The following is a 23,954-nucleotide window of genomic DNA, read 5'->3' on the forward strand; positions in this document are numbered from 1 at the left end:
CGCTAATTATATATTAAACAATATGGTATTATTTCCAGGCGTAAAGAGTGCGTGTTATAGTACTAATGGTTAATTGCCGGTATTTAATCTAAGTGGCTTGGCTTTATAGCTGCTAAGAGTATACCTCTTATTTTCTTGCTAGAACTAGTTATACTAAAGCGCAAGTATAACTAGCTTGACACTAAGTTTAAGGACTTAAGAGTCTAAGGCAACCGAACTAGACGCTAAAGCGCAAGTATAACTAGCTTAACACTAAGCTTAATACTAAGTTTAAGGACTTAAAAGAGTTTAAAGCAGCCGAACTGTAAACTAAAGACTTAATAGTACCCAAAAAACCTTTATCCGTCTAAATAATAATATATAGTATTCTCAGGCGATGGCTATAGGATTATAGCTATAGCGAAGATATTATTTACTACTGATGTTATAGAGCCTGATAATGTTAGCTATCCGGACCTACGATTCTGTTATTTCTATATAAGCCGTAGTAAGAAAAAAGGGAGGATTAAGGGTAGTACTAGTTAAGTTAAGATAACTAAATAAGTTAGCACTTAGAACTATAATATCCGGTCTTAGGTATACAGAGTTCTAACTAATATCTAACTTAAGCTGCTGCCCGGAAGTCTCATATTTGTCATTAGGGTAACGCCAGAGGGTTAGGCCGGATAATGGGTATCAGCAATAATATAGATAATTTAAAGCCCGCGAAGTAACCAAATAGAAAGCCCATATCTCGTAGGCTAACTACTTGTCTTTAACGGCTTTTGAAAGTTTATTTCTAGAATTCCTTTTAACACCTCCGGTTTCCTATTAAACAGACATGTTAGCACGAGCTTATATACTACTAGGGTGCGGAGAGCTAAAATATAGTTAGAGCTCTTTAAATAATTTAGCAGAAAAGAATAGGTTATTTAGGTTAGTCTATAGATCGGCTAGCTTAACCTTAACATCCTACCCTAGCTCGCGAAGATTAGGGCCATCTCTACCCGGTATGCCACCGTTAATCTACATATTGGCATCTCCCTTATTTATAGCAGCTGAAGAAGCTTTAGGTGTCTGGTCTCTAGAAGGCATTATAATGCGGCTTTTGAGAGAGCCCGCTCCGCGCTAGGGCACTAGACGCCATATTGTAGGTAGAGCTTATAGTAGTTATATAAGGCGGGATATATTTCTAGGCAGTGTGCGTTTAGAGAAATTGAGGCCAAGGTAAGCTTAACGTAGCCGTGTTTTTAAAGAGAAATTGAGGCTGAGCTAAGCTTAACGTAGTTGTGTTTTTGAAGACAAAGAGGCTGCGGTGTTAGTTTAGGCGGCTATAGAAGTTTAAAAGATTAAGTAGATAATAGCAGGAAATAGAAGAAAAAGGCGTATAAATAAGAGTACGGTGTTACAGGGCTAGAGTAATAATAGCTGTGTTATGGATAGCTTAATATACAATTCGGACTATAGAACCTATATGCAAATAAGTCCAGCGAATATCTTTAATATGAGGCGTAGTAGCTATGAGTGGGATCTAGGATACTAGTTTTGGGTTGCCTATACAGTAGACGTAACAGCTTACCTAAAAAAAAGTTGCTTTATTAGTAACATAGCTTAAAAATGGGTTGTACTTTAGGTAAAAGGGTATCCTAAAGCCTTATCTTGTATTTGTGGGATAAAATACCATATTATATTTTACTTTATTTCGTATAATCTTAGACTTTTTATAATGTCTTAGATTATCCCCCTACCTCTCTCTACTATGCACTTTACCTTATCTTGCGCTTATAGGATAAAATACTATATTATATTTCACTTTTTTTCGTATAATCTTAGACCTTTTATAATGTCTTGGATTATCCCCCTACCTCTCTCTACTATATATTTTGCCTTACCTTGCACTTACGGAATAAAATGCTATATTATATTTCACTTTTTCGTACAATCTTAGATATTTTTTAATGTCTTAGATTATCCTAAACTTATTTCCCCACCTCTCTAGAGCTGCTTCACTGACTAGTTATAACACAAAGAATAGAATCATTAGCTCTCTTATTATTATTTACTTAGTTAGTAGCGCAAATCTTATATCTCGTCTTGCTATGCACCTTTCGTTCCGTTTCTTACTCTAAGTCTTGCATTTTATTCTACTGCCTATATTAAAGCTTGCATCTTATCCTACTTCTTACGTTAAGACTTACATTCCGTTCTATTTCTTGCATCACTCTTAGATTACTCTTATTAGCATCCGCTATTATCTTAAGTTAACACTATTGGCATACCTTCTCATTATAACTGTTAGGATTGTCTTGTTGTATTATTACTAATTATCTAATATATTATCCGCTCCACTGTCTTTATAAGTTACTCCATACTATTCTGCATTAAGCTTTTACCCGCTTATGAATATATAGGGTCCCTAACTATAATGGCGGCGCCATATCTAGAATCTAGTTGGTACTTAACTACTGTAACTAATAAGAACTCATTGTAAATAAGTGGTCCAAAGCTATAGTAAGGACTTATAATTAACGAAAAAATATACAGCGAAATCCTCTAATACTATACTAGTGAAATTAATAAAGCGTCTAGCGGTAGGTTGCTAACGTCCGGACCTATACAAAATAGAGTTAAGCGTATAGTCTTTGACCTTCTTAATACTAAGTATGGGCACGTGTTTAAGAGATCTAATCTACTATTAGAGTTTAAAGCTTTCGCTATCGCCACTAAAAAATCTATATGGTGACACGTAACAACCAATAGACGTAAAGGCGTGGAGGTTATAATAACTAATGCTGTTTAAAAGTATGGCGCCTTGTCTTCTAGAGAGTAGTTTATTAACTTATCTAGATTAAAGGCAACCTCCAAGGCTGCCTAAATACTCAGTAATCTATTTATTAAAGCCCTATAACAGCTAAATACCACACCTACACCATTCTATGAAATGAGCTTTACTATATATAGTTACCTAGACAAAACGCTATTTACTAGGGCCCCCATTCTATACAGATTCGCATTAAAAACTAAGTATAAGCATCTATTGTCCGATTCTCCAGAGAAAATTAATATATATTACTGTGGATATAATAAGCTGCAGGCCGCAATAAGTGAAAACTTCTCGGCGGATAAATATAGGGATGGCTGGACTATAGTAGATCTGACCACTAGTATACTAATTCTTAATTATATAAACCTGGTATTTACGGTGCTTTCTGCAAAGAAGGCCGGACTTAATATAATTATAATTGGAGTTAAAGATCCTAATCGGATTATAAAGCGTAAGAGACTTTATAATTTATAAGATTATATAATATTATATAGAGTTATCTAACGTACGTTTATAGGTATAAGATTTAATAAGGGTAATTCCAAGTCTAATTCTAACCCTAATATTATATAACCGGTGCTGACTAGGAGAAGAATAGATATACCTGCCCTAGGTTAAAGTAGTTATAAGCAGTCAACCTTAGAGTCCACACCACCTATACCTAAGCAGTTAAATCCAAAGCCCACGTTAACCCTAAAGTCCACGCCACCTATACCTACTGATGCATTATTAGCCATACGGCCGGCTATAATTAAAACTGCTTATAGCTGGACCCGTAGTAGTAAAGACTAGCCCCTGCTAAATGAATTAGAGCTCTTAAAAGGCGTAGATCTAGATAAAGTATAAACATTTAAGACAATGCCATAGGATGAAATAAAAGGATAGTATAATAAATGGCTAAAGTCTAATCGCGAAATGTTTATTAATATATTATTTAAGGATATAAATAATAACCCTAACCTAATTTATATTAGGGAAATTAATCTTAACTGTATATAGGAGCGCCGCCACTTTAACACCTTAATTAACCCTATTTCGACTAATAAGGAACCGGAAGACAAGCACAAGGATAAAATTAAAGAGGTTAATTAGGAAGTTAATCACCTAAAGGACGTACGAGAAGCATATATTAACCCAATATTATAGGTAAAGGCGCTATAGTTCCTCTTGTTTCCATTAACTATTTGTAACACTCTTTAAGATATAACCTTCCACTTACACGGTATAAAAAAGGGTAAAGCTATATAGATATATTAGCTGCTTAGTATTACCCATACTCTTCTTAATTATACAACCCTAGGTAGGACCTTTCTTATAGATATGATGGGTTTAGGTAAGACACTTTAAATGCTTTTAATCTGGTATACCGGCGTGTTAATAACCAAGATTAACCTTAACTGGCTTAATTAGAAAAATTAAAAAGATAGAGATAAAAGTCTCTACCTTACCCTTAGTATAGATAAACACCCGCAGCCGTCTAACGCCCGATGCCTAAGTTAAATGGATGGTATGCCATAGTGCTATTGTGTTAAGGGAAGTATCGCCAGAAAATTTCTTAACCGGCCAGTAGGACCAACCATATACATTACTAGACAGAATCTACTGCCCTAAGCGGTTAAAGACGTTAAATCATGGTTTAAGACCTTAAAACTAAATAATTTTATTCCTAGAGGCAAACTATAAGTCCGTATACGCTATACGGCTTTTATTAGGTCTAGTATAAAGAAGTATGATTTTACAAATAAAGATAGGGACATTCTTAAACCTATAAAATATAAAGGAGAAGGTGAAGTAGTCTAGTAGAAAATAGACCTAAGATTGGCTTCGTATCTTATAATTACGACCTCGTAAACTTAGGCAATAACCTAGACCGCTTAGGAACAGTATAAAACCATTTTCAATCTCTATAGAGACAGTGGTCCTCGTTATATCATTAGTAGGATTTTTGCTGATAAGTTCTATATAGACAGGTTAGAGACAGGTTATCTAATAAAAATCGCCAAACAAGTATACAATAATCAAGCAGTATTTCCTTACTTTTAACGCCCGGGCCAGTCTTATAAGGATAGCAATAGTAAAATAACCTACTACACCTCTTAACCTTTAGTAGTGTTTACTTCCGGTATGCCAACTAGCGAAGGTTTTACGAGTCTAATTCCCGCCTTAGAAATTTTTAGGGCCCCTAATTGGACGGATTCCCTAAATACAAAATTAATTAATAATTGCAATATTAAAGCGTTAATTAAATATAAAAAGCTAGGAGTAGCTAATCGCTCTTCTCTTCCGAATAAGGTTATTATAGGCTTTAAAGAATGCTCCTCTTTAATTGTAAAGGTCTTAATTATGCGTAGGATAGGGGAAGACCAATGGTTTAATAGGAGGGTGATTAATAAGCTACTACTAGTTGTCTACTAAGACTACTATATAATAAACGATTTAATATTTAAACCGTATATTAAGAAGCTTTAGTGTGGAGCATCCCTAGAAGCTTTCAAACAGCTAAATAAAGCTTTTAGACACTAGAAAGCTAAAGGAAGAAAAGGAGAAAAATCCATCTTTAATATAGATTAATTTCTGGAGGGAGCTGGTCGCTTATTAAAAATTTTTGCTATCTTTTTAGGCCTGGCTAAGGTAGGAGATAAGTGGCAGGATATATAGTAGAAGGATAAGACAAAAGTTGGAATAAAGCTAAGGTGGATAGTTAACAAATTCTATAGCAAAAAATGGGATAAACCTTTAGACGAGAATCTACTTTGGAAAAATTAGAGCATAATTGCTAACTCCGGGAAACTAAATGGAATTATAAAATATGTTAATAAAGTACTTAAAAGGAATCCTAATAAGAGACTACTATTTAGCAGTTACGAACCAGCGGTATATATGCTATTACGCCTTATAAGTTAGCTATTAGACTAGTAGTAAACTGTTACTAATAATATAATATAGTATTTCTATAAAAGGCTCGGCCAGTCTAAATATTTAATTGTTTGCTAGATAGAGTCTAGGATATCCCTAAAAGACTAGGAGGATATCTATAAAGCGTTTCGTATTCTAATAAGCGGTCCTTACTAGAATAATATGGTCCAGTTTCTTATTATTAACTAAAAAGTTGGAGAAGAGGGTCTGAATTTAGTCTCTACGCACAGAGTCTATCTGCTTAAACTAGTGATAACGGTAGATGTAGAGGTATAAGTATTTAGCTAAGCTGCTAGATCTAGACAGCTAGCGCCAGTAGTTACTACGTTAATAATATATAGTACGGATAAGTGGAACCCGATTAATATGGTTATGTTAGTGAGGCGTATAATAACTAAAAGGATAACAATTAATAAGTTCTATGAAGTGTTTAAAGCCCAACCTACTTAGTAGGCTGATAATAATGTAATAGAAATAGCGTAGCTAGTGCAGTTAGAGCAGCGACCCCCTATAATAAGAGTATGTCTTAGCATAATATATATATATGTAGATAATATACAACTGTTTAATATTTTGTAATATATTATCTTAGTATTAACCACCTTGTAACTAACTAAACCTTAAAAAGTTTAAATTTTGTCTAGATTAATATTACTTCAGCCACTAACTACCTTAATACTTATTAAGTAATCTAGCCTATAACCCTACTAACTCTCATTCCTAATATACATTAACAATTCCTATTAAGGTGTATCCTCTCTACTAATAGACTATATATATATGCTATCTTTATTATTCCAAAAGCCTAATTAGTATATAAGAGGATCATCCCATAACCAAAGCTCCCTCTATATCTTAAATTGTTATAAGAAGTAAGACGGCATTAGAATAAATAAACTGACGTTTATAACTACCGCTTTTGTCTACTGATTGCACAGTTGTAGCGCATATACGTAGTTGTCTGCTATGAGGGGGAACCGTTAGTAGTGGTTTTTGAGATCTCACTATCCTATATAAAACTTTTACTACTGCCTATGACGTCTTAACGACCACCAGCTCCTACCTATACGCTATGCGACGTTTATACGAAATCCCTAACGGCGAAGAAAAGCGTACCCTAATTATTCTATTTAATCTGCCTTCTGCCTTTTTCTATTAGTGCAAGATATTAAATTAACCTATAATATAATGCTGACTGGAATAATTGGCAAACCTGGCTCCGCTAGACAAATGTGCTTAATTATGAGGACTGAAACCCTATTGCTATTAAGCTTATTATACTGCAAAATAAAAGGGCTATTATTAATATTGGTACGTTTTAAAGGCACTTTATTAGCCGGCATTAACAGATATAAGTTAATGGACTACCTACTACTTTATATTTAACGGTTTTAAGAACGACAGGGCAAAATATACTGTTATTTATTATGCTCTTACCGACTATAATATTTAATTTATTATAGGCTAGAAATTTGACCTTAAAGATAAGCAAAAGGCAGACTTTTAGGATATGTTAGATATATTACAGACAAAACCTTTATATAACCTACCCGCATTAAAACACCTTAATAGCAGTACTATACCATTGGATTTCGCTATTAGGCATTAGTAACTAAGCAACCTTAAATCTTCCCCTTATTGCCCGGCCCTGAGCCTTATTATATCGCTAAGACTTATTGCATTGTTGAGTTTCATTATATTGCCGCCGAGCCTTATCACGTTGCTAAGCCTTATTGCATTGTTAAGTCTCATTACATTGCCGAGCCTCATCACGTCGCCGAGCCTTATTGTATTGTTGAGTCTTATTACATTGCCGAGTCTCATTGCATCGCCGTCGAGCCTTATCACGTTATTGAGCCCTATTGCATCACCGCCGAGCCTCCTAGCTAGATTAAGCAATTAGACGTCGCGCATTTAACTCCTAGGCGTGGCGGGTTCGATTCCTACTTATCGCGCATTAAAAATATTAAAAATATTAAAAAAGAAGGTCGTTTCCTATTAAATTAGGCATTAGTAAGGCTCTAAATTAAGCTTATATTTTTATATGTGTCCTATAACGCCCAAAGTTATACATTTAACGAAATCTCAGCACTATATACTAAGCATATTAGCTCTTCCACGTTGAGTTTTAATTACGTTGGGCTAGCTTTAAATTATAGCAAGAGGCAGAACGCACTATACTACTATGCCATAAGGACTTTAGAATATAATCTTATAAATTTAACTAAATTATAACCCCTTTCTAAACCTTACGATTAAACTAAATCCTTAGGGAGAGATCCCTACATTAAATCTTAGGGAACGTTTAGTTATAACTTTAGATTAAATCTAAAGGCTGCAGAATATATCTAAGCTGAAGCTCAAATCTAATTCTAACGCGATTGTTTGGTTAATCTGGCAACTTTCTAATCTAAAAGCTCCTCTAGATCGGCAAGCGCGTTAAATTCGCAAGCTATACTATATATAGAATCTAAATTTATAAATATAGGGTATCTCTATTACTATAGTAGCTACTATAGCAATGGGGGCGCCATATTTTAGTGAGCAGTTAATCTACTATGTCTCTACTACTACAGTGGCGAGGCACCTTAAGTTTAATACCACGCTAAGTATTATAACTTTCCTATAGTGACTGAGCAACCCTAAACCAAAGCAATTATAGAACTTACCATACTACTGCACTATAAAGGCCCTTAGTTATAGTCTTATAAATTTAATTAAAATATAAATACCTTCCTAAATCTAACGATTAAATATTTCTATATATAACACTATGCCAAGGATCACGATATAGATTGCTTAGATATAGCTTTACTATAATATAACGGCTCTACGCCAATTAATTAATTTATAAGAGATTCGGGCAGTAAAATTACTACTAAGAATTACTGCCCGGATCCTAGCCAATAAATACCCACAACTATAATCTTAGTAAATGGTAAAAAGTATATAGCAGTACCGAGATAATAGCAGGATAATATGAGACAATAATAGAACAATATAATATAATGGCAGGACAATGACAGGACAATATAATACAATGGTAGGACAATGGTAGGACAATGTTAGGATAATATGACATAATAGCAGGGCGATGACAGGACAATATGATATAATGGCAGGATAATGTGACATAATGGCAGGACAATGTGATATAATGGCAGGATAATGTGATATAATAGCAGGACAATGTGATATAATGGCAGGATAATATAATATAATGGTAGGACAATATGGGACAATATGGGACAATATAACATAATAGTAAAACAATGGCAGGACAATATAAGATAATATAAAAAAATAAAATATAAGATATAAAAAGAGGGAGCCCTAACGCTTCCTCTTCTTCCTACTCCTACGGCCCTGGCGCCTAATGCAGTGTAATATCATCTATCCGTATAAGCAATAGTATTAAGACGGTTAGAAGTACTAGGAAATTTTATAAAGTATATATTACTTTAAGCAATATACCCAAATAACTAGTCTAGCGCATAGTTTGTATAACATATAATAATAACAGGGGGATCTCCCATTATTATATTGCTGAGTAATACCTTTAAAGCCACGTTTTTCTAGTGCCTAGAGGTCTTTAGATTATTATAAGACGCTTTATAAGAACTTATTTTAGTGTAGTAGCTTAAGATTTATTAAGCCCTATAGTAGTTATATTTGACTAGTCTTTAAAAATATAAACATTCTTAAATAAGGAAGCATCCTTAATAGCTATAATTAAACTAAGATCCGTATAAGGCTTATTTATAACATATTATGGTACTTTAACATTCTATTAAACTTAAACAAGGTATTCTAATAACGGGAATCTATTAGTGGTTAGATATCTTCTTATTTAGAAAATATCACACACTTATAGCTCTCTCATTAGCTTTTATAATGCTAATATAGTATAGTAACTAACTTTATAAAATCTAGTTCATTCCTTAACTATTATCCATGATATAGATAAGTTAATCTTAATATCTTTAGGTCTTAAAGAATAAGTTAACCTCTAGGGGATTCTATTCTAATGCGGCTAATGGTCTCGCCGCCACTATCACAAGTATATATTTTATTCGAAAATTGTTAGTCTTAGGAGTTAAAGCAATTAGAGACCTAGCGACTAGTCTTTTTAACTAATCCTAACGGATTATCTTCCCTACTCTCCTAAGTAAGAACGCCACATAGATTACCAGCCCTTAAGGTAAAAATATTACTAAGCTGGTATGGACCTTACAGATATTAGGGGATAACTGCTTTAGAATTATGGCATGCTTACCTATTTATATATACCAACTCTATTACTATATCTAGATTCCGGTAAACTAAAAAGGGTTTACTCTAATTTAACCTACTACCTCTCTTAACGGTTTAATTATGTCTTCTCTTAAAAGATTATATTAAGAGCTTAGATACTCCTCTATTAAGCTATATAGACCTAAGATCTTATTAACTTGTAGTGGAATATCTCCGTTTTCGCTAATAATATTCTAGCCCTTATTAGGGATATTAAGTATTTTAGTGGAGGTTAGGACCTCTAATCGTGCTAACCAGGCTCCACTAGTTATAGGCTGACTAGGTATCTTAAAGTATTAGCAAATATAGTTACTAGTACATATTAAGCTACCTAGAAAGGATTTATATATATAGAACTATAGCACTATAGCCTAAAGGCTATATGCGCATTATTATACGTAGTATAATATAATAAATATATAAAAAATATATAAAAAAAAAGTATTAACGAATCTAGGTGCTAAATTAAGCTTATAGACGGAGACGTGAAAGGGATAGGAGGTTATAAGTCTAGGTAGTATAGCGGGTAAAGAAGCGTTCGCTAATACGCTTATTTATTTCTTATAAGACATTTAACCGATTGTTTTATATAATAACNAAACAATATACCTNTCTANANAATTCTATANATNNGTCTTNGCGNNTAATTAAGACNTCTTTCCTNCCGCACCTCCCCTAACGCTTTTAGAATTATAGCACTAATAACAGACCTAAGCTATAACACTAAAGATACTCTTAAGCGAGATCTAGGGCTTACAAACGAATAATATAATATAATCTACTATAATGTTAAAATCAAAATATTAACGCGCGGGCTCCTTAGATAGCTACTACGCTCCCTTATAAATAAGGCACAAATACAGCAAATATTAAACGAAATCTCTAACGAATTCCCATCTATATTTCTAGGTTTACCCAAGAACCTACGTACTAAATATATTAAATAGCTTACCTAGCGCTATAGCTATAACGCGACGCGTTAAATAAACAAAACGGCTTTTACTAGGCAAATTATAATAGGCAACCCAGTACTCCCATACTCTGCTATCGCGCATTATCCACCGGCCGGCATACCAAAGGTAATAAGGCAAAAGGGAACACTAAGGTTATATAGAATAATAATAATACTAATCCGGTGGGCAGCTAATAAAGAGCTAATAATTATCCCAACCCGAAAGCTAGCGACTAGCAAGAATAACGCTCTAGATATATACGTTAATAATCTAAGCTTTAATACATTTATAGACATACTAGGCCAGGATATTAACTTTGACCCTAAGAGCGAAACGCTTTGCTACTATATTGGCAATAAGATAGCTAGAGGACGAATTTAGCTTATAAACAAAGAGAAATGGCGCAGTGCAGTTAAGGATATATTTCTACAAGAAATAGATAGGTTTTTATTTATAATAGAATAAAGAAAAACAAGTAAGTTACTACTTAAAGTTAAGCCAGTGTTACTAACTCGTATTTATAGTCTACGCTGCCAGCTAAGAACAATATAATTACTTACCCTCTATTTCCGCACCCTTGCCTTCACTAGATAACTTGCACTCTATATATATAAGAACAGGTAAAACTAGTAAACGGGTTAATACTAAGGCGATACTTGACCTATAGCTGTCCCAAAAAACCTCTCCTAGTCAAAAAAGAGCCCTTACTCTACGCCTTAACCCGCAATAGAAAAGGCGAAGGCAACTATAACCGCAGCATAGATTATGCGCCTTAAAGCTACTACTTTATCCAGAATGCTTGCTGGTTTAATAGATTACTATATATAAAGGTAGACGGCTTAATAGAGCCCCTCGGTGTACTATTAGGCGAGGGAGTCTCAGAACAATATAACCCAAGATATTCTTATGACTTATCCAATATTCTTAAAACGCCCAAAGAAATTAGACGACAAAGCCTAAGGTTTATACCCATTCTTTTTAGTGAACTTATTAGGGTAATATATATTAATACCGTCCCTAGCTCGCTCTTAGTATCTAACACCTAATCCTTATATCTATACTTGCGCTTTCCTTACCATTCTACTGAATTTAATTGCTGTTGCGATATATATATAGGGGATAGGTTAGGCTTACTATAGGCTGGCGGGGTTAATAACGTGGAAGAATAACGTTAGATGTTTGCGGTAGAAATACTAGGTGTTATATAAGGGTGTGGAATATAGCGATATGACTATATAGAAGTGTGATTGCTGTCCTGCATGCCGCCTATGCCTACCCTAGTATTATCTACACTGGCGAGCTGCATGGATAAGGTAGATAAGCTTCGCTTTAAGCGCGAGATAGGTATTAAACCTAGTATAGGTGGACCAAAATAAGGTATAGGATCTAAAAGCCAGCGCCCTAGGTGGGTAAAGTGGTTTAATAAAGTACCTCCCTATTAAATTTAGACACGAGCCTTACTAGCCTACTACTTTTATTGCCGGGATTAACGTTTGACCTTTTGTATATATATACTATATCTGCTAAGGGATATGCTAATAGAATAAAACAGTTTCGCGTATAATAGTAAATAGTATTAGACAATCTTTAACTATATAACAATGTTTTCTTAACTACTAACTTAACGCGAGTTAATAGGTCGCGGTCGCGGCTTAACCGCAACTGGTTAGAACTAGCAGCTGATTATAATAAATACACCCCTATTTAAGTTATTTATAAGCACCATAGCAATAATACTCCTACTAATACTGCTATTAGTCCAATATATACCATACCAGTATACATTCTTTTAAGTTATTAATCTATATACGCCCTAGATATTATAGAAATAGCTATAAGGTAACCCATTCTAGCTATAAGCTATACCTTCTATTAACTAGGCAAATATAGGAGTGTTACCATAGTAGGTAAACGTAAAAACGCGTTATTAAACACTCAAACTAGTAGCAAGAACCCTACTTTAAGTCAACATAGGACAAGGAAATAAGGATAACTAGTATAATTAACCTTACGTCTCTACCTAGCCTACTACTGGGAGTTACCCATATCCTAGCTAATGGAAGGAAGAACGCGCTAACGGAGAACGAGTATATGGAACCCAGCTAGGACGAGCATGTGGAACCTAGCCAGAACGAGTATATGGAACCCAGCTAGAACAAGCAATATTATAACTCTGGTCTAGTTATATCTAGGTATAGAGAGGAGTAGGCATATAATAGACCCTATTAACGTTAAATATAATATATTAAGCTAGCTAATAATATATAGAATGTATATAGCCGCCTCCGGCTTAAAAGGGTAATATTTAATGATAAGAATAGCAACTCTAGTCTAGTTGTATCTGGGTATAAAGAGGAGTAGGCATATAATAGACCCTGTTAATATTGTATATAATATATTAAGCTAGCTAACAATATATAGAATATATATGGCCGCCTCCGGCCAAAAAGGGTAATCTCTAATAATAAGGATAGTGACTGTAAGTCTATACCTGCTTCTTCTACAAAATAATAGCGACTAAATATTAATAAATCTACTAAATCTGTTAATAATCTAGCAGTAAAACCAGCTTAGTTAAAGACGCGAAGTCCCAATCTTTTAGTTAAGGTAGGTTATACCTTTATACATAACTAGAGTCTAACTATAATACTTAATAGTCTCCTCTACTATTTAGCACTTGGCGAGCCCTAGTAAATAGAACACTCTCTTTACTATCTAACCGCCTACTGCTATAAAAAGCAGTATCTTTATAATATACCTCCGGCTCTTAATAATTGCGTATTAGTTTAAAATACTCTCCTATGCGCCCAATCCATACCTTACCGCGTAAATAATTGCGTGCTAGTTTAAAATACTCTCCTACGCGCCCAATCCGAACCTTATCGCGTAAACAACTAATATTTAGCTTTATATTCTCCCTAGTAAGCTATATTCGCCTAAACCCTAATATAGCTTCATCCATAAAACAAATAACCTCCCTCTAATATAGAGTATACCAATCTAGTGTTCGATCTAAAGGGGACCTAGATAGCACTAGGGAAAGTAAGGATAAGTTAGACTACGACGATTTTAACCTAACTGCCGCGATATGGGTAAGAGAAGAGTACCTCTAGACATTATAACGGCAACGTATAAAAGAAAACCCACCTAAGAGATATAAGCCCATATTTGCGCTTTATAGGTCCATTTTACTAGTAAGGCTAGTAACTAACTCTAGGACTTATGACGGGTATCTTATTAACCTATAGTTCGACCGCTTTCCAGGCCTTATTAAGGATATAATAAAAAAGGCATAATTAGAAGCTATTTTAAAGCAGCCGAAAGCAGTGCAAAAAAAAGCTAATCATATTCCTGACCCGGTGTCCACTCGTAAGGTATCTATATACTAGAAATATTGTATTAAATTATTTACTAACAATCTTAATATTATATATAGCTATTTAACACAATAGGGAACTTTAGGAACTACGTAATTATAAAGGCTCGTATAGTTATAAGGGAGGTATATAGGCTAGGGTTTAACGACGCGCCCGAACTGATTGTGGAACTACTAACTAATTATAATTTTATTACGCTAAATTATACAAAGGTATTTTACCCATACTATTTAGTAAAATGCTAATAAGAGTTAATAGTTAAGTAATAACCGCTTCCGTTCCGACGCAATAGTTGCTAGCATAGCTGGTATATTTTATAGTAAAAGAAGAAACGGCCTTGCCTAATTACCCTGCTCTTATAATATATTCAAAAAGCTTACCGGTAATACTATTGCTTTTATTTTAATAGTAATATATTATGCAATTAGGGAGTATAGAACTAGGTCTAAGGAAACGGACAACTTTTATAGCACTATTATTAGCGGTTAGTATATATCCGGTGTTTTACTACCTATTATTATTCTCTAACCCGTTGTAGAAGCCTACGCCAACCTCTTAGGCAGCTAGAACCAGATATCTAGAAAACGGCAATCTAGAATCTAGCTGCGGCTTTAGCCTACAGTTATTAAACATGCTGCGGGCCTAATACCAGATTAATTAACTATAGAAATTATTAAGAACCTATATAAAGATGACCTTAACGACCTTATAGCGGATCTAAGCGATAATGTAAGAGAGAGGTTCCTTGTAAGCCTTAGCGACAATAAAACTAACGTAATTATTAACTTAGGCTATTTATTAGTGAGCCGGGCTATACTATCTAATCTACCAAGTCTGTCTTAAAGGGAGAGCTCTAGAGTAGGCTAGACTAGTCTACTAAGTCTGTCCCAAATAGAGAGCTCTAGAGTAGGCCAGACTAGTCCGCCAAGTCCATCTTAAAGGGAGAGCCCTAGAGTAAGCTAGAAAATCTAGGGCCCTACTACTACTACAATATTTACTAATTNAACTTTTAGAACTAGCTAAGTTCGTTAAATTTAGCAAAATATACATCCTCCGCCCTAGTGTACCACTTTGTCCTAAATACAGGAACCGGCGAGCCTAGGCTAGAAAGGTTTAAATCTAATAAGTTATTTATATAATTTAAGTAGTACTATAGCCTTGCAGAGGATAGCTATAGCTGGTATAGTAACGGAAAAGTAATATCAAATTTAATTAAGAATAAGGAGCAGTATATAAAGTTTGTAATATATACTCTAGACTCTAATATAGAGGAGCCAGTAGAGTTTTTAGTAGAAGATTAGGTATAGGACTTTCCATACTCTCCTATAGGATGACTGCGGCTTCTTTATTATATATACTAGCTCTTAATCTACCTTTCTTTTAGCCTATATCTGCTACTCTTAGTAGCTACTTTTTAGCTATATATATGTGCTATACTAGCAAAGCTAAATACTTATAGTATATTATTGTCGCAGGGAGAGCAGGAAAGGTCTTATACTTTTAGAATATATTATAAAACAGTTGGGATATTATATTAAATTGTCTAAAATAATATAATAGATTGTATAAAGAAGTGTATATAATTTGCCTTGCTAGCCTTATAAATAGCTTTAAAGTAGCCTTTGTTTATTATTTAAAATATACTGTTGGTATAAAAGAGGTAGATGGCTCCAAATACAATTGTGGTTGCAGGTTGCGTGCAGGTTACGCGCAGGTTGCGCGTAGGTTGCGCGCAGGCTGCGCGCAGGCTGCGTGTCAAAAAAACACAACATAGGCTAGTCGGTCGAGTTGCCAAATGCCCTCAACTGCGCGCCAATTGCGTCAACCACCAACCATTGAGGCCATTGGTAGGGTACCATATTTTGCCGATGTTGACTAGAAGCCCCTTTAGCTATAGCTGCGGCAGTAGCTGCGGTATGGCCTTAGGGCCGGTCTACTAACCCCCCGCGTCCGCCTATAGAAGCGGCCCCTTTAGCTCTATCTGTTACGGGATCTAGTAGATATACGTCCGCCTAGGCAAGCGCTATAGGCTCTCCTTCCCGTATAGCTTCGCCACCGCCACTGCCGTAACAGCCGCAGCCGTAGCCGCAGCTAGAGCCCGGGTCTGGGTCTCTACCTATATACTATATAAGCCGCGCGGTAAACTCCGTACGGGCCCTTTAGCGTAAGTAGACTGAAGGGCTAGGAGGTAATCCTTTTATAGCAGCGCTAGATTCTAAATAGGGCAGTAAATAGCGGGCCGGCCGGCAAAAGGAGGTTTAATGGTACTCCCTACAGCTTGAGGTTATTAAGGAGATTAAGCGGGTCGCGCAGGTCTAAAAGGTCAGCAAGGAAGCAGCTATATAGTAGGTTAATCTACAGCAGAAGCAGATATAGTGCTTACTAGATTAGCTTTATAAACGGCTTTAAGTGGGTAGAAAGGCTTTAAAATAGTTATATATATGACTTCTAATAAGATACTAAGAGGTCCTCTATCAAAACCTTCGTTTATAGCCCCCTAGGGGCTCATTTTAGTGCCGTATAAGTTTGATGGGGTGCTTTAGGGTGGTGGCGCGCAACTTAAAACGCGAATATCTTCATTAACCCACGGCCGATTCTTACCATTCTAGTGCGAGTAGAAAGCGCTCAGCAGGCTCTACGCATAGCGCTCGACGGGTGTTGAGAGTATGGCGTTGCTGGCGATCAAAAATCGACTGTGGATATGGGGTAACATCCACAGTCGCTGAACGCACGGACCTCCTCGCCCGCGTAATCGTGACTCAGCCGCTGATTCAGCCATACAAATGTACCTGTGGATATACTATTGGTCTGAGTCAACTGAGGTAAGGCGCGCGCCTGTCGAACATACTGCCCGCAAAGTCCTTATCGGCTCCCTCAGCGACTCAGTCTACGCCTCCATCTTCATCACGCAACCGCCTCCCTCCCCCGCTCTCCTCTCCTCCACAAAAGCGCTCTGGAATGAACCCGTCGGAATGGGAGAAGACGGTGAAGGACAAGGGTGTGGAACTGGCGAGAACATGCGAGTTGACTATGTGCCGAAAGCCTTGCACAAGTTCTGATTTATTCAGCCTGCCGAAGAGACTCGCATCTGCTAAAGGACCTTATCCTTTTATTGCATAAGGCTTTCGCGTTCCAGAAAGGCTGCCAATGTTGGGATGACTTCTATAAATTTTGCGGCCTTGACTGAAGTAGTCCTAGTTCTAATTTCAGAGATGAGAACAGACCGCTGATAAACTAACTGTTAGAACAGCACAGGACCTGAAGGACATGTGAAAAGCCAATGCCAAACCCCCTTTTGAGCATTGAACTCTTTAAGCATGCATTGCACGCATTGATGGTGATGTCTGGCAGATCGATTCGGGAAAGTATGTGGTCAGCGACCTGGCTTCCTAATACGCATCCCTCGAGCTTTTATCTAGATGTCCACTCCATTTCCCCGTCATCGGCAATGGCGGAGGCGAAATCGTGATTATCAAGCCATTCCTCTGCAGTTCGCTTCTCCGCATACTTCGAATAGAACTCGTCCGGCATATTGTTTTGTGGGCATCGGCGGCCAACCTCTGAACTTTAAGAAAATTGACACATGACTGTGCTAGGCATTCAGAAGGTACCAAAGGCAGAAGCCGCAGCTGGTGTTGTCGTACAATTTCCATAACCCCAGACTGCCTTTTCTCGAAAGTGGCAGGGAATACGGGGAATAAAATTTTCAGCTCCAGGGGGAAGGCAAAGCTGGAACGCTCTTCCTGTGGTGACTGGTTGCTCGTGGACATGCATGTTTCGGAACTTTGTGAGCATGCTTTCAGCTCGTCCTAGGGATACGAAGTTTTGCAGCCCAGAGCGGTTATTCCTGCCCAACCATATCCCTTGCAACGTCAGGTCCTCAGAGTGGTGGTCCGTGCGGGAACACTGTTTTCAAATCAACGCGTGTATCTATGTAGAATTTAATCATCAGTTACACCACCACCATGCCTTCTAATCGTGCTAGAATTAATACAGACCTTGTTCAGAAGACTTAATGCGATGTCCCCCCAAATAAGACTGCAAAACAGCTTCTCCTAAGCCCTACCGTTGCCCAAATTCGAACCTCTCCAATTGGGACCACTATATTTCTGAGCACGGGTACCAAATTCAGCTAATCTAATTGGTTAATTCTTATCGATAACCCGCGTACTGTTTTAGCCTCTGCGCCACACTCAAGCTCAAGCGGTAACTCTTTTAAAGAGCCCAGTATCGCTCTTTGAATGTCCCTCCAAACCTTGTTCGCAGCGTAAGAATAAGCTTCGTCGCATCTATTTGACTCTTCGCCTTTATAGTATTGTCCTGAGCAATATGGCCGAGGCCGCTACAGTGATACAGCTGATGCAATTCAGCGGCATCGTCCTGTCTCAATGCTATGACTACATCAGCAAAGCCAAAAATGCTCCGAAAGAAATCCAGAACGCCATCGGCGAAGTCAGCGGCCTAAGGAGCAACCTAGAGCATCTTAAGCCACTCGCAGAGGACTCCAGCGACTATCGGTTCATGATACTCAAGTCGCTAAATCAGCCCAAGGGACCATTTATGGATTGCTCCGAAACTTTAAAAGCGCTGGAGAAGAAATTGACCGCACTGGCGGAGGCTTCTAATGTGCGGAGAAGGCTTCAGTGGCCCCTTGAGGCCAAGAAGATTGATGAACTTCTCAAAAAGCTTGATGGGCACAAGACAGCATTCATTCTTGCCCTGACGGGAGATACGGCAAAATCAACCGCGGAGATCGAGGAAGCAGTCAGCGACATCAAATCTACAGTTGTCGACATTAGAGCGAAGGAGCAGCGGGATCGAATTCTAGAGTGGCTCAAAGGTCCAGAGCCTAGTACAAATCATCATGCGGCACAGAAAAAGAAAGAAGCCGGCACTTGTGAATGGCTTCTTAACTCAACGCAGTTCAAAGCGTTTGGAGAGGGAGACAACCAACTTATGTGGCTGCATGGAATCCCAGGGGCGGGTAAGACGGTCTTGACTTCGACCGTCGTCGAGCACCTCTCCGGCGCATCTTTCAAACGAATTCAGATGGTCATATATTACTTTTTCGACTTCACTGACAACCACAAACAAACTTGTCACGGATGTTTACGGTCGTTGGTCCGTCAGGTTTGCTCGCAATCCGCTTCGCTCCCTGCGAAGATTGAAGCTTTGTATGATGAATGCAAAGGAGCGTCTCCAAGTGTAGACCAGCTTCTAGAAACGCTCGTCAGTCTATTGGGACAAATTCCTCTAACCTTTATTATCATCGACGCGTTGGATGAATGTGGAGAGAGCGAGGAAGACGAAGAGCGCTCGGCAATGCTTAATGCCCTGATAGAGATAAAATCTTCGGCTGGGCTGTGCAACATCTTTGTTGCAAGTCGACCAGAAGCCGACATTACAAGAGAAATGTCAGATATCTGCGACATCGACGTTGACCTTCAAGCAGTACTGGTAGATGAGGACATCAGATGTCACGTCCGTTCCTGTCTTACTAATGACGTTCGGCTTAAAAAGTGGCCGCAGCCCGTCAAGACGGAAATTGAAGAAACGCTGCTCAAAGGTGCAAATGGTATGTAAGTCATGAGATGCTCTGCTGGTCTGACGTAGGCTGACATTTCAGGTTCCGTTGGGTCGTATGCCAGATAGCGGAGCTTCGCAAATGTTTCAAGCTGCCAGGCATCCGGAAGGAGCTAAAAAACCTCCCCAAGACGCTAGACGCAACATATGAGCGAATCATCAAGAATATTCCTTCAAACTGTCATCGAGAGATGAGAGCAGTATTAACGCTCCTCGCATTCTCTGACAGGCCTATGACTATCCAGGAAGTCGCAGAAGCTACGGCTGTCAACGTCGAAACGCAAATGTTCAGCACTGAAGAGAGATTCACTGATGCCTATGACCTGGTGGAGGTTTGCTCAAGCCTTGTTTCCCTTAGCGAGCTACCGCGGGAATCGACGTCCGAGATATGGAAGGAAGGCCTGTATAGGTACGGACTAGTAGCGCCCGATATTCGAGTCCTGCAATTTGCGCACATGTCTGTGAAAGAATATGTGCTGTCGGATCGGTCTCAAAACTTAATCCCTCCTTCCCTGGCAATTAACGCAGCGCTGAGCCATAGCCATATTACACAGATGTGCTTGATATATATCTTGGATTTCAACAACGGCGAGGCAGCTTCTGAGTTCAAGCAAGAAGAATTCCCGTTCCTCGCCTACTCCGCCCTGCACTGGATGACACACCTGGAGAGGATTCTAGATACTGAACGTGAGATAGTGGAAGCTCTTCTTGTTCGGCTCTTCGACCCCGAGAACGAAAACAGCCTGATGAACTATCTGAATCTGTACGCACCTAACAGAAGCTTGGTATGGGGAAGGAAGCAGAAGGAGGTCGCTTTGGGAAGGTTCAGGCGGAACAAGCAGGACTTCGAGCCACCGATATACTATGCATGCATCCATGGACTGCTCCCGGTCGTCAAACATCTGCTCTCCGTAGATGAGAAAAATAAGCCTAGCGCAGAAGTCCTAGGCTCTGGTCTTGCTGCAGCTGCCTCAGGAGGCTACGTAGACATTGTAGAGTTGCTACTCAAAGAGGGCGCCGATGTGAACTCACCATACTGCGGAGCTTTTTGGCGTCCACTGCATGCAGCAGCATCTAGCGGGAACGCTACTGTCGTGAGAAAGCTTCTCGATGGAGGGGCCTTGATAGACGCGCAAAGCGGCCATTCCGGCAGTGCATTGAACGTGGCTGCCGAGCATGGAGACCCTGCGGTAATACAGGTGCTCTTGGACTATGGTCACGACATGTATACTTGGAGCGAATACAAAGGGCCGCCACTCTCAAGTGCGCTCCTCGGCGAGAACGACGAGGCTACAGCTGTTCTTATTCAAAATGGCGTTGACGTCAACACTCCGCCGGATGGATATTACAATCCAATAGATTTGGCCGGTACCCACGCGAGCATCGACACTATACGGCTGCTTCTAGACAGCGGGGCTGAAATGTCGCTCAAACGTTCCGGGAGTCAAGCGCTTCACAATGCCGCAGAACGAGGCGATATTCAAATCATCCAGCTCTTGTTGCAAAGAGGGGCTAATATTAATGGATTCAGCGGAGGGGTCTATGGCACTCCACTCAAGGCTGCAATTCAATCACACGACGAGGCAGTCTTCGAGTTAATATTGCGGAATGGTGCAGATATCAATGCTAAAGGTCGAACCACCAAATTTCCTATAGACCAAGCCATATTCGGAGGTAACCTCAAAGCCGCGGAGAAATTGATCGAGATGGGAGCTCAATTCGGAGACGAAGCCCTGGAAAGAGCGTTAGGCTATGACACAAAGGAGTATTTAGCTAAGATGCTGATAGATCGCGGGGCAAATGTCAATGCAGAACACGAACGGTAAGTATGGTTTCGTACCCGACTGGTTTCCACACTGACAGAGTGGCATAGTTATGGAAACATCCTTCAATTTACCGTGCTGAAAAGCTCCCTAACAGCCGTTAGATGGCTTTTAGAAGCAGGTAGCAGGCCAAATGATGTGTGCGGAGGGGAGAGCGGCTCGCCGTTGCAAGCTGCCGCATGTCGTGGGAAAGAAAAAGTTGTTCGACTTCTCATGGACTATGGAGCCGATGTCAATCCTGTACATTCAAGTGGGGAGTATGGGAACCCATTACAGGCCGCCATATTTAAAAAAGATGAAGCTATCATACAATTGCTCTTGGATCATGGGGCGTCCGTCAACCAAACTGGTGGAAGAATGGGCACGCCGCTCCAAGCCGCAGCTAATCGAGGATTGGAGAGCGTAGTCAGAATGCTAATACATAAAGGAGCCAACGTTAACGCTCCAGCCGGCGGGGAGTATGGGACTGCGCTTCGTGCTGCTCTTGCGAACAACTATGAAGAAATCGTTCGATTTCTTCTGCAATGTGGTGCCGACATGAGGTGTGATGGGGCATTCAACCATACCACGATAGAGAAACCCGTTTTGATTGAAAGCTATCACTCAGCTCTGGAGGTCGCCGCAGCGACAAATAATCCAGCGCTCGTGCAGCTACTCCTCGACAACGCGCTGGGCATAAATGAGGACGGTCAGGCGTGTACATTGGCATTACGTCGCGCTTCCGAGATGCGAGATTGCACGATGCTGGAATTCCTAATCAGCAAAGGCGCAGACGTTCGACAGTACGGGGGGGAAGCATTAATATCAAATCGCTGGACAGGTACAGTGAGGCTGGAAAGGGCTAAGCTCCTGCTCAGACATGGCGCTGACGTTAACGGTGGTCCTGAGGCAACAAAATCTCCATTGGCGGTCAGCATCGAAGTTAGGGATTGGGAATTGATGCAACTACTGCTGAATTCTGGCTGTGATGTAAACGCCAGATATCCTGGATATCATGGTTCCGCGCTGCATGAAGCCATCGATTTGAGAGCTGTTCCAGTTGTGAAGGAATTGATTAATAGAGGAGCAGATGTGAACCTCAGAGCCGGTGTTTGGGGCACGCCTCTAGCCGAAGCGATCATGAACGGCGATGAACAATTGTTCAATATTCTCCTAGAGCATGGTGCAGAAATCGATCCATCACCTCCGTACGGTTATTGGGGAACGCCGCTGCAAGTGGCAATAAGCAAGGGCTACTACAATATTGCACATACCCTCCTGGATAGAGGCGCAAACCCACATGCGCCAGGCCTCCACCAGTCCCCTCTGATAGGCGCCTGTGGCTCCGGAAAGCCTGGCCAATTGGAGCTTATTGAGCGCTTGATCTGCGCTGGAGCAGATCTTGAAGCAGAAGACGTTAAGCGACCAGAGGATGACAAAATGCCGGGCGGAGTACATCTGTGGACGCCCCTTCAAGTGGCTGCATACACTAACAATGTGAAAGTTGTAGAGGTGTTGCTGAAAAGAGAGACTCGCATCAACCCAGTTCACCCCCAAGGAGATTTTGGCTACCCCCTCCAAGCAGCAGTGAAGAACGGTCATGTCTCGATGACAAAGCTCTTGTTGGAAAACGGCGCAGACGTAAACGCAGTAGGAGGAAAATTTGCCACGGCTTTACAAGCAGCCGCTGAACAAGGCTCAGACCAGCTCGTCAACATTCTTTTGGAGTCTGGAGCCGACGTCTCGCTCGAAGGAGGCTACTACGGGTCACCTCTCCAAGCTTCAAGCCGACTTGGCAAGAACCGTCACGTTGAACTGTTCCTTGACCGAGGTGCTCCGATCAACACAAATGTCGGCAAGTACGGCAACCCGCTTGCAGCGGCAACAAAGCGCGCTGCACAATCCACCGTCGAGATTTTAATCCGCCGAGGTGCCAATGTGAATCAGCTTGGAGGAAAATACGGCACACCGTTGCAAGCGGCTTGTTGCGCCAGTGGCTCGACGGCAAAGGACGAAGCCGGAAGCGTGATCAGGATGCTTATCGAATATGGAGCAGATGTGAATGCAAGTGGAATGGGAAAATATGGGGCGGCGCTGCAAGCTGCGGCCTATCATGATCCGAAGTATGTTGACATTCTTCTCAGTCATGGTGCAGATCCGAATGTGCCCGGCGGTAAATACGGTTCCACGGTTGAGGCGGCGAGAAAGAAAGGATATCTTCGGGTCG

At 39.5% G+C, this 23,954-nt stretch overlaps 3 protein-coding genes across 3 annotated transcripts; all 3 read left to right on the forward strand.

Moving 5' to 3' along the window:
• Positions 1-19,391: 19,391 nt before the first annotated feature.
• K441DRAFT_559021 (uncharacterized protein) lies at positions 19,392-20,530 on the forward strand (the record flags this gene model as incomplete). Its single annotated transcript, XM_067643433.1, has 2 exons — positions 19,392-19,921; positions 19,969-20,530. Coding segments are annotated over 2 exons (1,092 nt in total), but the record flags the coding sequence as incomplete, so codon positions are not given.
• Positions 20,531-21,955: 1,425 nt separating this feature from the next.
• On the forward strand, positions 21,956-22,282 carry K441DRAFT_506609 (ankyrin; the record flags this gene model as incomplete). The annotated part of the gene is made up of 1 exon (XM_067642059.1): positions 21,956-22,282. A coding segment is annotated over one exon (327 nt), but the record flags the coding sequence as incomplete, so codon positions are not given.
• Positions 22,283-23,344: 1,062 nt separating this feature from the next.
• Positions 23,345-23,662, forward strand: K441DRAFT_500962 (ankyrin; the record flags this gene model as incomplete). The annotated part of the gene is made up of 1 exon (XM_067642010.1): positions 23,345-23,662. A coding segment is annotated over one exon (318 nt), but the record flags the coding sequence as incomplete, so codon positions are not given.
• Between the last annotated feature and the right edge of the window lie 292 nt (positions 23,663-23,954).

The sequence above is a fragment of the Cenococcum geophilum genome, assembly GCF_001692895.1.
Source record: "Cenococcum geophilum 1.58 unplaced genomic scaffold K441scaffold_19, whole genome shotgun sequence".
Classification (NCBI taxonomy): Eukaryota; Fungi; Ascomycota; class Dothideomycetes; order Gloniales; family Gloniaceae; genus Cenococcum; species Cenococcum geophilum.